General features: G+C 31.2%; 1 protein-coding gene across 1 annotated transcript; it reads right to left on the bottom strand.

The window, feature by feature from the left end:
• Positions 1 to 1,276: 1,276 nt before the first annotated feature.
• On the bottom strand, positions 1,277 to 15,777 carry LOC119669355 (uncharacterized protein CG3556-like). Its single transcript, XM_038079208.1, has 6 exons — positions 15,330 to 15,777; positions 3,323 to 4,518; positions 3,018 to 3,213; positions 2,070 to 2,147; positions 1,747 to 1,829; positions 1,277 to 1,673 (listed from the first exon to the last, which is right to left on the bottom strand). The coding sequence occupies exons 2-6, from the start codon at positions 4,512 to 4,514 to the stop codon at positions 1,612 to 1,614; spliced, it is 1,611 nt and encodes a 536-aa protein (XP_037935136.1). The 5' UTR covers positions 4,515 to 4,518; positions 15,330 to 15,777; the 3' UTR covers positions 1,277 to 1,611.
• Between the last annotated feature and the right edge of the window lie 1,466 nt (positions 15,778 to 17,243).

Genomic DNA, 17,243 nt, shown 5'->3' with positions numbered 1-17,243 from the left:
AAATAAAATAAAATAAAATAAAAAAAAATAAAATAAAATAAAAGAAAACAAAATAAAATAAAACAAAAAAATAAAATAAATAAAAAATAAACAAATAAAATTAATAAATAAATAAAATAAAATAAAATAAATAAATAAAATAAATAAACAAAATAAATAAATAAAATAAATATATAAAATAAATAAATAAATAAAAAATATATAAATAAAATAAATCAATAAAATACATAAATGAAAAAAATAAAACAGAATAAAATAAAATTTATAAATAAAATAAATAAATAAAATGAAATATAATAAAATATAATAAAATAAAATAAATAAATAAAATAAACGAAAAAATAAATAAATAAAATAAAATAAAATAAAATAAAATAAAATAAAATAAAATAAATAAATAAAATCAAAATCCTTCATATAGCAATACAGAAGCCTAAACTTATTTAAATATCCCTATAATATCCTAGTATTCCCTATAATTTCCAAAATTTCTTTTTGAGAAAAAAAAAACAGTTTCGAATGTTTTTTCCAATTGTTTAACACTTTAATTATAACAATTACACATTTATTTCTTATGTAGGCATGTATTATATATAAAACTATAATATATTTATATATAGATGTGTGTATATATGTAAATATTTATATAAGTTAATGCATGAGAGTATAGTTTTGAGTTGAGTTTTGTTAGAATTTAATTTAGGCTAAATAGAGTGAAGATGAGTATAATTTGCCATGCGATATAAATTAGTTTATGCGTTTACAATTAAGTTATGTGTATGTATATATGTAGATACATGGAGTTAGATAAGATATCAGAAAGATAGTTAATACTACTCTTAAATATATAAATAGCTTGAGTAAGTAATATACGAATTCATAATTATATGCATGTTGCCTTGCCTTGTTGTTGATGGGTTTGTGTTTTTTTTATGTATTTTATATTAAATAAATGGTCGGTATTGCAATTTTAAAATATATTGTATATAATCTATGAGTATTGCAGTTTTATACTTAATTTTATGAATTTTTAAATGAATTCATTTCTTCTTCTTCTTCTTCTTTTTCTCATTCAAAAAAATATCAAAATTATATTGTTTAATTTAATGGATGATTCTTAATCACTTATTGTTACGAACGGTGTTTGGTAAAATTTTTCAACATTTTTATTAATTTTTAAAAATTTTCTGTTAAATTTAAAATACGAGCGTTTAAAGAGTACATAAATATCAATATTTTAAATTTTAAATTTTAAAATTTAAATTTTTAAATATTTGGATTTTATTTTTCTTTTTGTTGAATTACTTTTGCTAAAGCGTTACTTTAACGAAAGCGGCGCTGGACGTACTTTTTTGTTTGTTCCTTTTCAGGGCCCAAAAATACCCTCTCGTATCCTTTTTCTAAACATTCAATTTATCACTTTTTGTTTGAAGCAATTTTTTTTATTTATTTTTATTTTTTTATAAACGTGTACCTTTTATTTTTTATATCGTTTGTTTTTTATTATTATTTATTATATAGCGCGGAACTTCTTAATTTGTTTGTCTTGCTTATTTATTTTTATGGTAAATTGTTTTGCTATAATTTTTATATTTTTGTGCCATAAAATGTTTATAGCTTCTTGTACCAGTACAGATAATGTTCATTATCCTCCACCATGAGTTCATCAACACCTATTGAGCAAATAAAAAATTGTATGTTATATTCAAATATATATAATTAAGAACGATGTGATCTTTTACTTACCCACTGGTGCAATTAGTTGATTTCCAGGTGCATTATTTGGATCAGGAAGTTCAGTTAAACGATATAGTAACCAGTAATTGTACCTAAACGAAAAACGGTTTTATGTAAGTTTTATATAAGAGTTATAGCACCAATACATAGTGGCACGATTCTGATTTCCCAGGTACTACCATTAGAGAATACATTTTAATAAAGCCAATTTTTCCAAAAAACTCTTCAGTTTTTAAGTTATTGGGCTTTAAAGTTTGGAACCCCTCTAACAACATTCATCGGCATACCAAAAAATCAGAATCGGTCAAAAAAAAAACTGAATAAAGACTTACCCCCTTGGTTCTTCCTTTTTGCCAGCTAATGTATGTACATAATGTCCATTAGGCCATTCTCGAGCTTCAAATGCAAATCTGTATATATGAGAAGATTTATACTTTTTTAAATTTTATTAAATATACATTAATAAAGTTATTATTTTTAAAGTTTGTATTAGTGTTGCTGAAAAAGCTAAGCTTTCTTTATAGTGATAAAGAAGCCCTCTAAAAAACCCTCTAAAAATTATTATATTTTTTTCTTATTCTCTAAAAATTCTATTCTATTCATTTCTAAAATTTGCAACGCATAAATTGGTCAACTTCAAAAAATATATAACTTTTTAAATGGGTTTAAAAAAATATATTTTATACTCATCGACTGTAGCTCATAGTTATCATCAAAATACTACATTTTTATTGTCACCGATATTTTTTTTTATCAGAATACTACCCACAATAGAATCTAAATCTAGTGCGCCTAGTGTTACGAAAGGTATTTAAGTGATTTACCCATAACTCCAATGATCAACATCTTCAGAAATAAATATAGTTCAAAGCACCGTATTTCAGACACTACTACTTTATCGAGAGTATAAAAGCTATGATTACTAGGGTTAGCAGTTAATATAACTGAAGTGAATTTTCATTAGACTATTACTCTTCTATAAAAAACATTATCAAATATATCGTTTATAGACGTCATTCTTATAATCAAGTGATAATCGATTCTTTATAATATCGTCATTCTAAACTCAAGTGCCATCTAAATTATTCTCACTATAGCCAAACTCCTGAATGACTTATTTGAATTATTTCTTTTAATTGTTTCATTAATCGATTTATAATATATATAATTGTAGGTATACCTAATTTTTTTATTTATGTTTGAATCAATTCAACTATATTTAAATGTTTAATTTATATATAAAGGTTTAAAGGTGTGCATTTTTAATGCTTTAGTCTTACCGAGAATCTATTTCTGCGGCTTGAGTCATTGCTTTGAAGAAACTCGTATTTTTAGGGGATACTAAGGATAACGAAAAAGCTTCTGTTACATTTGAGCCAACCCACAGCGTGTAGGTATAGGAGACATTTTTGAAATCTGATTCCTCTGCTGATGAAGTCAATCCATAAGGTACAGCCAATTTCGGTTCACCATTTTCTAAATTAATTTTTAATTAACATTATTTAATATTACTTAATTCAATTAAATGTTTATTTATTTGAATTAAAATTCAATTCATAAGTTTAATTTATATATTTAAGCTTACCTGAAGTAGGATCACTGTTCTCACGTATGACATGATCGCATTGTAATGCACGCACAGCACCCAAACCCTTCCAACCGAGTGCTAAAATAATATCAGCTGTAAGCCCGACACCAATGCCTGGATCTTGACCATCCTGCACTGGTTCTTCAGTCCAACCACCATCTGCACATTGTCTACTCAATATCCAGCGTGAAGCCGCAGTACGATTCCAAGCGCCAGCTGGATCATGTTCTAAATCTTGTAGCGCTTGCATAGCTAAAGCGGTGCTACGTAGTGAACCAAAACCACCGCGTGGATCCTGTAGACTAGCAAGTTCACGAGCAGGTCGGCGCACAAAATGTTGCAAATGACGATGTCGATGATCGGTAACAATACACCGCAACGCTAATATAACCATGGCAATGGTATCGACGTTCTGATCGGTAACGCTACTGACTATATCTAATAGTCGCCTAATCTGGCGTTTGCGTACATGAGCTGCAGCGCTGCAAGCAGAAAGTGTTGTGAGTGCGAATTCAATTTCTTGTGTGGGCTCATGATGCTGTAGCGTGGCTACTAAATCGTGACCATGAAAATGTTTTGGATCCTTACACAGTGAACCTAGGGCTAAAACATAACGTGCCAATTTTTCTGGATTCAGCGGTTTGGGTAATGTGTGATGTCTATCTAGCATTGCCAGAATTTCAATTTCCATTTCTTTCACCGATAAGGTATCTTCGAGTTCTTGTATAACTTGCAAGTGTCCATCGGCATCTGTGGGGTCGCGTGCACCAGATAGCTCCTTTGCTAGTATAACTACATGTGTATCATTGCCCCAGCCATAATCGGGTGCACGTTTCTCCTTAAGCCAATCGAGTGCTTTGAGTATTGCTTCTTGTTCTTTCTTATCTGGTCCATCTGAACCGATAAGTTCATGCACAGGCGTTGGTGTAGGTTCGGGCGTTGGTTCAATGGTTACATCCTGTGTAGCTTGCGTGGATGTGAGAGGAGCAGATGTGTAGGGAGTTGTGCTAGTCACATTAACATTTGTTTCCGTAACTGTGGTACTATTTGTTTCGATTGTAGGTGCTACAGTTACTACCACTGATGTGGCTCCTGCGATATCTCTAAGCGCAGTGAGTTGTATTAGAAAAAGCAGCAGACTGGTTCGAATGATTTGATTGCTTTTGAATATTTTTGTATCTTGTGCCATTGTGCTGAAAAATAATTTTGTTGTAAGTAATATAAACGTTAAATAGAATTTAGTTAAAATTTTGTGTGCTCTATTCCCGCAAGCATACAATCACGTCTAAAGTATTTAATTTACTGATTTCTTGACCAACTGTCAATTTAATGTGAAAGCAATTTTGTTTTAGAAACACTCACTTTTGTTATCCTCACACTTGAATACAACTGATTTCCGGCACTTACTCAGGTCCCGATGCTCAATACCCAATACCCGATACCCAACACTCAATATGGAGTACACACAAACCCAAACTGGACACGTTTATTGATGAGCAAATTTTGGGAAAATGTCATTATCCATTGAAGCGTTAATTTAATGCTCATCAAGCAAGCGTGGCCAATGCTATAAATACAAAGGTCATTATTTACCCACAACACTGTAGAGTATTTGTTCAACAAAAACAAAAATATCCTGCGAATCCCATCAAATGCTAAGTGAGAATTTATTTTGAAATTTATTTCTACTGCCCTGCCAATAAAGTATCTAAGCGTATTTATAGTTTATTTTGTTTATGGGTTTGCGCGTTTTAGCCGCAATTGTTGTTAAGGACAACTGAAAAACTAAAATTTCCGAATGGGAACAACACAAACAGAATGTGACCAAAATGACCTCAATGGCGACTGGTGACACCACATCGTCGACGCTAAATCGAAAGCAGCCATGAGTTGCCTCCTTTGTCCCCTCCGCGAATCAGTTTTCCCATTACATTTTCAATTGAACGGCGGCGAAGAAGAGTTTACCGAAGCATTCTGCAGAAGAATTTAAATAATTTTATTAAACAATTTTGGTGTGAATTTAACGTTAACAATATTAAGAAAATAAAACACTGATTCACTGGTGGGTCTAATGAACTGGAAGTCTAAGATTTCGTACCTCGAAATCATGAAGCGAGTTAATTGCCATTTTCTTTCGTTTGTTTAATGAACCGAAAACGCTGCTGGCCGTTTGTATTAACGAGACATCCTCTATCCGAATCCTTGGCGTAGATACAAATATTTTAAAGAAAAAAAATCATTTTGATTAAAACTTATTGTTTTCAGGTGGAAAAATACTTTTTTATCGGAAAAGGTTAAATTTTAATAATAAACTTAATAATTTAAGACAGAGGCTTCAGTTATAAATGGATCCATAAACCATCAAAAATTTCATATTTTGGTATGTTATATGCTTTAGACTTGTGTTTAGAAATATGTTTGGAATAAATTAAGAGTTTTATAAATTATATATATAGTCACCAGATATTCTCAAAATTATAGAGACTCATTAGACTCATTAAACTATATAAGTTTATTAAAACCAAGATAGACAGATAGATTTTGAATGGATTGGGATTTATGTCACCATGTTATTGCATTCTATGAGGGTTATTGTGACAAACCCACTTAAATGCCATAGACGCGTAACAGTTAAAAAAGCCATTATGTCTCTTAGACAGATATTGTCTATTTCCGTTATAAGTGGATAGGAAGTTGATGAGCATCGTAGTCTTAGTCTGACAAGAATATCACAGTAACACAGAATTTTTTCTGTTGTTTTCTCTTCCTCGTGATAAAGTCTGCAGCTATCATTCCTTTGTAATACCTAGATTCGATAGATGTTTTTTGACTCCGCAATGTCCAGTAAGAAACCCTGTGAGAAGTTGAGTGCCATTACTGTTCAGCATTATTAGCTCCCTAGTTCTGGATTTTGATCGATTTGGCATGGATTCTTTAGCTTGTCTGTAGGCAATTATAGTATCCCAATCAGACTAAACTGCTTTTTTGAGAAGTTGTTTTTATTAAAAACAAACTTAAATTCTTAAGCTTGTCAAAATATTAATAGTGCAGTGAAGAAAATTTCAGAGACCATATATATACATATAAACTCTTGATCGGTATTACATGTTGAATTTATTAAGCAGAGGCATTTATAATTTATAAACTAATTTCACAGATTGTAGGCTAATCAAACATTGAAACATTGTACGGGAAGTGTAACGAAATTATATGAATTAAGTTGGCAAATGAATGAAATTAGGTGGTGGTATACACACCCAGTTTCATCTATTTATTTTATATATATATTAAATTATATATAATTGACATTATATATAATTTAATATATTTACATATTTAGTTATATTTAAATAAAATAATTTTATATAAAACAACATTAAGACAAATGACATCCTCAGGGTTTCAAGATATATCCGATCAAAAAATATATAAAGGATAGAGCACTGAAATTATTTACGAAAACTGACAGACTTACCAACACCGCGTTATCGAATCTCAGAATGGTTACAGGCTCATCGGGGAGGTATGCAGATCTGAGGTCAATTATTGCTTAGTCTGATGAAGTGATAAACAATAATCTAGTCAGAGTCAGAGAAACAATAAGCTAGCGTAGAGGGGGGTTATGAAGAAACCTTGCAGTTAATAGAGAGTAAAAGTGCTCAAGTGCACTGACTCAACTAGCCTCAACATAATAATAAAAAATGTTTGTCATGAAATCAGTAAGAATGTTATATATATGTTAGATATGCATGTTAGATATGCTGTTTAAATGTGTTAATATCAATACTTATCTCAAAAATGTGATTAGCAACGTTATTCTAATTTTTATAAGGTCTAAATTGTAGAAATGTAGACTGTAGAACCTGAGGTTTAATTCCCAGAATTTTGCTTGAGGCTTATGTGGTTCTTTATTAAATTTACTTATATACAAGGTTACAAATTGTTTCGGCTTAGAACTAGTTTAAGATACAATACGTATTTACCTAAGTGTGTTTTTACATTTGAGATAGATCTACATACATTGGTTATACCTATTAAATTGTATATATTTCTTGATTGGTATAACAAGGCATAACAAAATGCTGTTATAGTCTGAAATTGCAATGATCCTCAAAAACTTTCCAATATCACTCCATAACCAATATTGTGGATACCACTTAATTAGAAAATTCGAAGGATTCATAACGATACCATGGATTTAATAAAAGACTCAACGGGATTTAGAACTAAAAGTGATTTCATAGTGATGTTTTTTAAATTAAGAAAACGATTGGTGCCCAAAAGTAAAAACTCGTTGGCAGTGTGTGTGTGTGGCCTACATTTAAATTGAGGTTCACGTTAATCAGCTCAGTATTCGAATCAATCTTACCAAACATTAAAAGGTGTTCAATTAAAGCATTTTCATCTTCTATGTTTTCTTTGAAGTAAAATATTTGTTTATCTTCTAACCCCATGTGCATTTCTACTCTACTTACTTGTCTAGATAGGGACAGGATGAATTTTGTGATGATTACATATGTTGGTAACACAGATTCATCACTGATATACTGTTAAAACTTTACTAGATTAAGAAGAATAAAAGCGGAGTAATTTCTTTTAAAGTTTTTGTGTTATCGGTACAAAAAAAAACATTGTTTCTCGAAGTATTCTCCTTTATGATTAATACACTTTTGCATACATTCGAACCATTTGTCGAAACATTTGCTCCAATCTTCTTCAGATACCTCCATAACAAAGTTTTTAAATGCAACGACTTTCGCCGTCAACAAAAATCATAGTCAACGCAATTTATTCTTGATGTTCGGAAACAAGAAGAAGTTATTGGGTGTCAAATCAGTACAGTACGGCGGATGATCCATTAATTCCATTTTTTGAATGTTCAAATACTCGAAATCGGTTGTTAGACGAGATGTGTGAGCATTCGTATTGTTTTGATGAAGATAGAGAATGATTCGACGGCGCGTGTTTGTCTTCCGTATTTCACTGTAAACAAATGGTTGTATATCATCCGAAATTGATCGTTTTGCAATCCTGTAATGCTATGAGTATAGTTGCCACATGATCAGGTTTTTCAAGCGACCATTTGTTTTGAAGTGCTTCGACTTCGAACAGCTTCTGTTAGACTTGGTTCATTTTAACATTCTTATACATCCATACAGTCGACTGCTGTTCACGTTCCGGCGTATACATATATGTCCATGATTCGTCACCTATAACAATCTTATATACTCGAAGAATGGTCATTGTATTTTTTGAAAATTTGTGTGCACTAATCGACGAGCATTTTTTAGAGATTTTGTCAAATGATAGGGGATCCTGGGATCCAACGAAAACAAACCTTTCTCAAGGCTAAATGACTGTACAATGATTTATATATGCTGGAGGAACTAATGCATAGGGTTCCCTCAATCTCACAGTACGTCGCATGACGATCTTCAATGTTTTCTGAAATAACAACTGATCCTTCACGACCTTCTAGAATACGAATTTCGTCAGTGAGCGAACTGCGACCACGATTAAAATCATTCTACCACAGTTCTACAGTGGCAAAGAATGTAGCTTCATCTCCAAATGTGGAAGTCGGTTGTCTTACACATTTGGAAGGATCTTGCCCTGATATTCGTAATCCAAGCCAAAATTAGAAGAATCTTGCCCTGATATTCGTAATCCATATCAAAAAACATAAAAAATAATCTCACAAAAATTTTCTTGCGTTAATTCCAGTTTTTCACGAATACTCAATTCACAAATCATTGTAAATAACACAAATAACACTTTCTTAACAAAAAGTCTAAAGTAGGGTATGTTTAATCATGTTAAATTTTCATACGGAAACGTCAGATGACACCTGACAGCAATCAGTGTTGCCAAGGTTCAAAATATAAATAGTGAGACTCGTAAGAATAAAGCTTGTACCGCAAAGTTTTAATTGAAAAACAAAGTTTTTGATAATGATTCTCAACTCATAACAGACTTCATTCATAGGATATGTACTTGAATAGAGTTTCAAGCACATAAAAGATATGGCACATATTGGTAACTATACCATACCGCAGACTCTATTATAAGTGTATATGAAATCATCAAAAATCAGCGAAAATCTTTACTGAAATTCGTTAACTTGGAATTGAGTATCTCAATTCTCAAATATAAGGCTTTTCAAATTTAAATGTGTGCAGTGAGGCCATCTATTGGCAGTTATTTGCGTGGGTGAAATCTTGTAGATATTCGTTTTGACATCGTGTGATTTTCATGTTTTCGGATAAATTAATTTTCAAAGAATACTAAAGATTTTATGTATCAAAAGCCTTTTACAAAAAAAATGTGTGTGGGCATCCGGAAAGACTGTCACGAAATTTTGGTTCAAAATTTCTGTGCACTTTGGAACTTAATTTGCGAGTTCATTTAATTATTACTGAATTACTATATTAATTGAATTTGATTGAGTAGACGGAGATTTTCGCATGAAAATATATAGCCAAATTGATTTAGGATAACTGCATAAACCTGCGGTATCAATCCATTCTCACCAAACTTAAACATAATATTAATATATCTAGACAATTTGGCACATATAGTCACAACTACTGATTTGTAAAATTTATATATTAAAAATACACTTAACAATTTCATATTTATCTCACTTACATGTGAAAATAAGCAAACATAATGAGAATTATAATTGTGTAGTATGTGTATGAAAATTTTATTTACTATTTCAACTATTTAAAGAATTTTCATTCTTAAAAAATGATAATAAAATAAAGCAAAAAACAAACAGTTTATAAACAAATTTATTTTTGTTCAAATATTAGATTGTAATTATAAAGGAAATAGAGTGCAAATATTTTTTAGATGATCAAGAAAAATTTTTACTCCATTTAATTTCAGATAAAGTTAATTTTTCAAATTCAATTTGGATTTGTTAAGTGAATCCACGTATTTGTAAATATGTTTTTATTTGGTCCTTAACGAAGTACATGTTTTCGAGCGATTGATTTTTCAATATTGTAATTCTAAACATCGGTAAGATTCTAGTAAAAGGATATCAAAAACTCTATAAAGTATTTTATTTTATAATCAATCCAAATAGGTTGGTTGATACAAAATTAATTGGCAACCCGGAATTATCGGAATTACAGACACCGCAATATAACATCTGATAGTTGCAAACTAGGGTATTTTCAGAGAGCAGTACTATCTATTTCGCAGACAAAGCTTACAAACATACCGAGTGTTTTTAAATGTTAGAATTATGTAGTAGTGGCACCGGTACAGGAACTGCTTAAGATGTTTCTTATATTATAATATTTACAATATTTTGTGACTTATAACATCCATTGCTTTATCTTTATAAAAAGCTTGTAGAGAATACCAGTTGATAAAATAATATTCTTTTGTGAGAAGGGTCTTGAAAATTTACCGTTACCAAATTTTTTTCTTATTTTCTATCACTGACACTGACACTTTTTGGTACATAATCAAATTAATGTGATAAATGAAATTTTTTATTGAAAATTAATTAAAGTAAATTTTATATTGAAGTTCTATCTGTATGGCCGTTGCTTATCGGCGAAAAATTTGACCAAGTGATTTTTTAGTTTCTTGGTTCTTTACCATTAAGATCGTTTCGCAGAAACCAATACAAATGATGGACAAACGGTACACGGCCCAGGCTATGTGTCGAATGCATCAAAACTTTCGAACCAAATTTCGTAAATTTATTTTGAGTCATCAAATCTGTGTGTGGTCTGCCATTGTGACCATGGAATAAAATTCCTTTTCTGTTGTCAAATTCAGACTGCTTTTTTTTCTTTGCTTCATTTAAGCGTTAGAGTTTCTCAGAGATTGTAATGGACAATTTCCTTCCAATCGCACCAAACACTCAAAATAAACTTGTTTGCAGTTAATCCAGATTTTAAAATCGTTTGTGGATGGTCATCGGGTTTTGATGAAGATCGCATGCATTCGATGTTATCGAAATGATTCCCTTTAACCCCGAATGATTTACTAAAGTTATTTCGGTCATTCAAATTTATTTGCGTTTATTCGTATGATATCAAACGTCGAGTTTATTTGCTTAGCATGCTAGTTTTAAATGGTTCCAAACTGTCATGTGGTTGATATTTAGTGGCTCCGTTATCTTTGAGGAATTTGAGTTCGGTCTTTCTTCACCAGGTGCAATATTTCATCGACATTTTTAATGACAAAAAAATGTGGATATTTTTCATGTCAAATGGAAAGGAAGCTGCGGAAATGGACTTAGTGGTGAATGGGTGCAAAATAAGTATATGTTGACTACCAGTAGCAAGGTGCATCACTTAGGCACCAGTGGCTTGCGACTATACTTTAGTATTTGTCATGGATTTTTTCTATGTTTGCAGCGTTTTTACAAACAACAACGATGTCAACTATGTCAGCCTGGAGATTAGATAAAGAATCACCATGGCCAATAGGTGTTACTATGGTTTAAAAGGCAATTGGGATGTATTTTTCTCTTTCAATAAACAAAATTTACGCTATATAGATCGTTCAATCTGCCTGTACTGTTTTATGCCACAAAAAGATGGATGTTGTCACAAAATGATAAAACTGCATTGGGAGTTTTCGAGAGAAAATTTCTGTGTAAGAGTTTTGGTTCTCTATGAGTTGGGGATGGCGTCTAGATCCTAATGAAGCACGAGCTATGCGAGCGTTACCACGATGTTAATAGATTTCAGCGACTTCACTGGTATGATCTTATCGCATAAATGGATGACCATGTTTTATTGAAATTAAAAATAGCTATCTAATGGCGTTTTCGATTGGTAAATCTTGGGTAATTCTTTCAATGCAGATGCTCTTTTAATGCCCTTTTAGTGGAATTTTATTTTCAATTAATAAATTTGGGGGTAAAAGTAAAACATTCGAGCTTAATTCATAACACTCTAGATATTAAGCTAGAGTAGCATAATTGCTCTGAAATTAACAGCTGTTTTATATGATTTGACAGATAAACTATGATTTTCTTTCAATTCTTTCAATGCAGATGATCTTTTAATGCCCTTTTAGTGGAATTTTATTTTCGATTGATAAATCTGGGAGGAAAAGTAAAACATTCGAGCTTAATTTGTAACACTCTAGATATTAAGCTAGAGTAGCATAATTGCTTTGGAATTAACAGCTGTTTTATATGATTTGACAGATAAACTATGATTTTATTCGATATATGTATTTGTAAAATATATAATTGTCTATTAAAACTACTATAAAAAAGTTGGATCACATTTAAAATATTCATTTGGACAATAAAATTTGACAGAACGAGCGCTAATCTAGATTAAATTAAACGAATCGAAAAAGCCACACAAATTATAGAAATTTTAGAATTACAATATTAACTATATTTATTTTTTTTTTGTATATTAAATTATTAATAACTTTATACAAAATGTTAATAATTTTTGTTGATATCTTCTCATAATCTCATTCACAAAATAGAATTTGCAAATAAAATGTTTAAATCAAAATACACTTGATTTTCTTCAAGTGTATTTTTATTGCATTCTTACCCCTCCCATTTTTATCGAGTTTATTATATTACCTCTCATACTCGAATACACACTAAATTACTTCATTATGACACATCTACGTCAGGATATTGACTTTGTTGTTGTTGCTGTTAATAGTTGACAGTTTTGTTGTTGTTGTTGTTTCAATACAGCGAGGACAAAATGAAGAACAAAAATATCAAACACGAAAATTGTTAAAATACAAGCAAAACACAATCGCTCTGAAGCACGAATCACAAAATCAAATAAACATACACACATCCATACATGCAAGCAGACATATTTATTTAAAGTAAAATGAAGTACGAGTAGATGAGTACATGTACATGTGTACAAGTGTGTGTCAATATAAATATTTAAAAATGAATAAATAATAAATATTGCATATAAAACTTTCACGTAAATGGATTTTTCATTTTAACTGCACAACTGCAATAATAAACTACAAAAATAATAAATGTGAACTGCAACAACAACTAGAATAACTTGAATAACAATATTAAATGTGAGCTGCAACAACAACTACAAGAATAAATAGTATGGACAACAACAACAATAATGTTGATGATTCAGTGCAATAACATGGAAGTCAATGTCAATTACTTCACTATTTGTAGGAAAAGATAAATGAGTAATAAATAATACCAGCAGACGAATGAAAAGTTTAAAAAAAAAAGGAAAAGAAAAAGAAAAGAAAAGTAAACGCATAAAAGACAAGCGACAAATTGCAAACAAATGAAAATTATATAAAAAAAAAAGACAAAGGAAAAAGTCTTATTTACTGCTGACCGTTTGAAAACGATAAAACGATTATGCCCTACAAGGGGGCAAGGGGTTTGTTAAGCGACTTCACAGGCGGCGAGCGAGGTCTTTGTACGTACGAAATGCGTTGTTTGTTGCGTTCTTTTTTTATTATTTACCGTGAATTGCACAAGTAAGTGAACGAAATGTAATTTGTATTGTTGTTGTTGTTGCATTGCCAACAACTCTTTTCTTTTCATTCTTTCTTTTGCATGTGTCATTTCATTTTTCTTTTTGTATATTTGTATTTGTTTTTGTCTTTGCTGTGTGTGAATGAAGTGTGCACGCTGTCGTATACTTAACGTCAATATTGTGTCTGTGCTAAAATTGAAACGCAGCTTAATCGCAGCGGCTAACGCCAACGCTAACGCCAACGCAAGATAATGTCTGCTGCTTAGGATTATTAAATTTTGTCAGAGAAATATGTATGTTTTTGTTTGTTACAAATTCTGCTGCGACAGTTGCTGCTGCTGCTGCTGCTGCACGTAATATTGTTGCTGCCAAAGTTGTTTTTGTTGCGTTTGCGGCGTCCATTGTGTGCCTGCCAAGCGTATGCGAACTCGGTATTGATTATTTTTTAACATTAACTAACAAACAGACAATGCTCGCGCACACACACACACACACATACATACATAGTTGCTTCCTATTAAAGATAAAATGCTTAATAGTTTGAAACTAAAACGACGAAGTCAATGAAATCGCAGTTGCTAACAAATGACGACATCCTGTGCGGAGCGGTGGCGACAGGGGTGGAAACAACACTACCAACATTGGAGGTTAGTTAAGTAAGCTTGTGTGTGACGCTTTGTATGCATGTATGAGAGAAAATTTAAATAAAATTAAAAAAAAAGTTTACATATTAAATATTTTATAACTTAAGTTGCTTGCCTCTGCAATAAGCAGACCGTTGATTAAATAATTCCAAGGAGATCTACCTTAAGCGTGACGTTGCAAAATTGATAATAAAAAATTTTTGCTATCAAGTTAAAAGTAAAATTGTTTAATTGTTAAGTTTTAATGATTAAAAACAAATGCTATTACTAACAATAATAATAATGTAAAAACAAACAAACAAAAAAAATAATTACCGTCTGAAAATTGCTCTGACATATGGCCAACATTTTGAAGGTCAAAAACAGCTGATTATATAATTATATTATAATAACATAAAAATTCCACTAATGTAGAAAATTAAACTGTAAACTCTTAAGAAAAAACTTAATTAATTATGCCGCACACGTTTCTTAAACTTTAGCGAGCAAAAGTGCATAAGCCCAACGGCAAATTCTAAAGCAACACCTAAACAAACATGCGAGCCAACTCATTGCCACACCACATACCATACACACCACACACATACGAACACATACGGGTGTACGAGTGTAGTACACTCACTGTTCAACACAGCTCCCTCACAGTGCATCTACCCACCTTCACGTTGTTGTTGTTGTTGTCGTATTGTCGTGTTGTCGACAATTGCTTCGCTGAGTTTATAGCACTAATGAAGACGTTGAGAAGATGATGCAGCATAATTACATACCACATATACAACGCCTGCAGCATCGCAAATGAGCACATAAAAAAATATGTATGCAAGCACACACAAACGCACAGACACATACACGCACACAACTATGTACAATATTTACCTTTGGTATTACGTCCTTATATCCTGTAGTTTGATTTTCTGTGACAGAAATTATTTTTTTTTTTTTTAATTCGCTGATAACTGCAATTTATTTATTTATTTATATTCTTTTGTGGCGTAATCAATACGTAAGTAAGTAAGTGTATTACTTTTTTATGTAATCACAATAAACGAGTATACACGCACTTGCCACGGAAATTGTTAGGCAGCCATATTTTATTTATTTTTTTATTTGTTATTACATTTCTCACGTCAACAATAATTGAGATTCCATTTAAAAATGCCCTTTTTAAATTATTAAATAATTATAGCTATTGTTAGAAAATTTTCTATTTTTTTTTTATTTGATATAATTTAATTATAGCTGAACAGTTACAAACACTTTGCTAGACGTGTCCTGTGGTGCTATGCGCGCTACTAAATTTTCACTTAATGTCCTTTCGCAATCTGCTGCAGCTTATGAAGTTTGATTTGACATTTTTTGTCTGCGTGCGGATGTGGACTGTGTTTCGGTAAATTACTGTGACAGTTGTGTCAACTTAACGAAAATTCTTCTTCGATGTTTTCATTCTAAAAATTTGGTGTTTGTATGTACTAAGAGAAATCACATAGTACAGACACAAACCAAAGTTAGAGCTCAAACACCAAAGACCGTTTTATTTTGTAATGAAGTGAAATGAAATGAAGGAGCATATTATTAAAAGGGTATGAGAGGTGGTATAACTACTTAAAGACTATAAATCAAAAATTAAAATGGATCAAAAATGGTAAAGGCACTGGTGCTGGTGTATATGGATCAAACACCAGAATTTCGGAGGCGATGGGCACATGGCCGAATGTCTTTCAAGCTGAAATCCACGCAATCAACTTATGCTTAAGCTCGAGAATTGTTGTTTACTTTGACTGCTCTTAAAACTCTGTCTTCTTGGACTTTCAAGTCAAAATAAGTCCTTGAGTGTTATGAGTTCCTACAGCCTTTTGCTCGGCTCGAAATAACGTAAGCCTTTACTGGGTTTCGGGCCACAGGAGAGTCAGAACTACATCAAAAACTGTTTTTACAGGTCCTCAACCCTTTTGTGGACTCAACTGGGCTAGTACAAAACAAATTATCAAGGAAAGGGAAAATCATATGCGGCTGGAATACTGGGAGGACTTAGACAAAGTAAAGCACTGATAACACCGTACTCATGCCAAGACATTCTTAAGTTCTCAAAATGTAATTCAAGGTTAATGGGTTTCATTACAGGTCATTATGATCTGAAATATAATTTTCATAAACTACAATTATCTGCTAATCCGGAATGCAAAGTATGCCTCAAAGATGATGTTTCATATGGAATTTTTGTCACCACAACAGATTAAGAATTCTTCTCTAGATTTAGTTCTAGACTTTGTTCACAAAGCTTTAAGGGGCTTTGTGTAATCAATAGTGGAATTGGTACAATTGGACTATTCTGGTTGCAGTATCGGCTTTTGAGCGATTTCACGTTTTTTAAACTTTTAATAATAATAAAGACTATACATTCAAAAAACTTAAGATCTGATTAAAAATAGTATAAAACCCATCTGATAGTTATCAAAACCTTTGTTGTTTGCACTGACATGAGAGACATTATAATTACTCATATCGTTTTTGATTGGTAAATTTAGGATAACTTTTTCTCCCGCAATTTACTTTTAGTACAGTTTTCTGATTTAAAGCTGATTGGTTAAAATCAGGCGAACATGGGCATACACTGGTAGGCGTACACGTCCCTCCTTAAACTTCAATATATCATTATTGTTTTAAATAAAAATTAAATTAAATATTATTTGTAAAAAATGTGTAAAATTCGCCTTTTCAATCTCTTACTAATTTACATATATATATTTGACATACTTATACATCTTAAATAATAATTTTTTTAAAGTATAT

This window comes from Teleopsis dalmanni, chromosome 1 (genome assembly GCF_002237135.1).
Source record: "Teleopsis dalmanni isolate 2A chromosome 1, ASM223713v2, whole genome shotgun sequence".
Lineage (NCBI taxonomy): Eukaryota > Metazoa > Arthropoda > Insecta > Diptera > Diopsidae > Teleopsis > Teleopsis dalmanni.
This window is presented reverse-complemented; position numbering and strand designations above follow the sequence as displayed.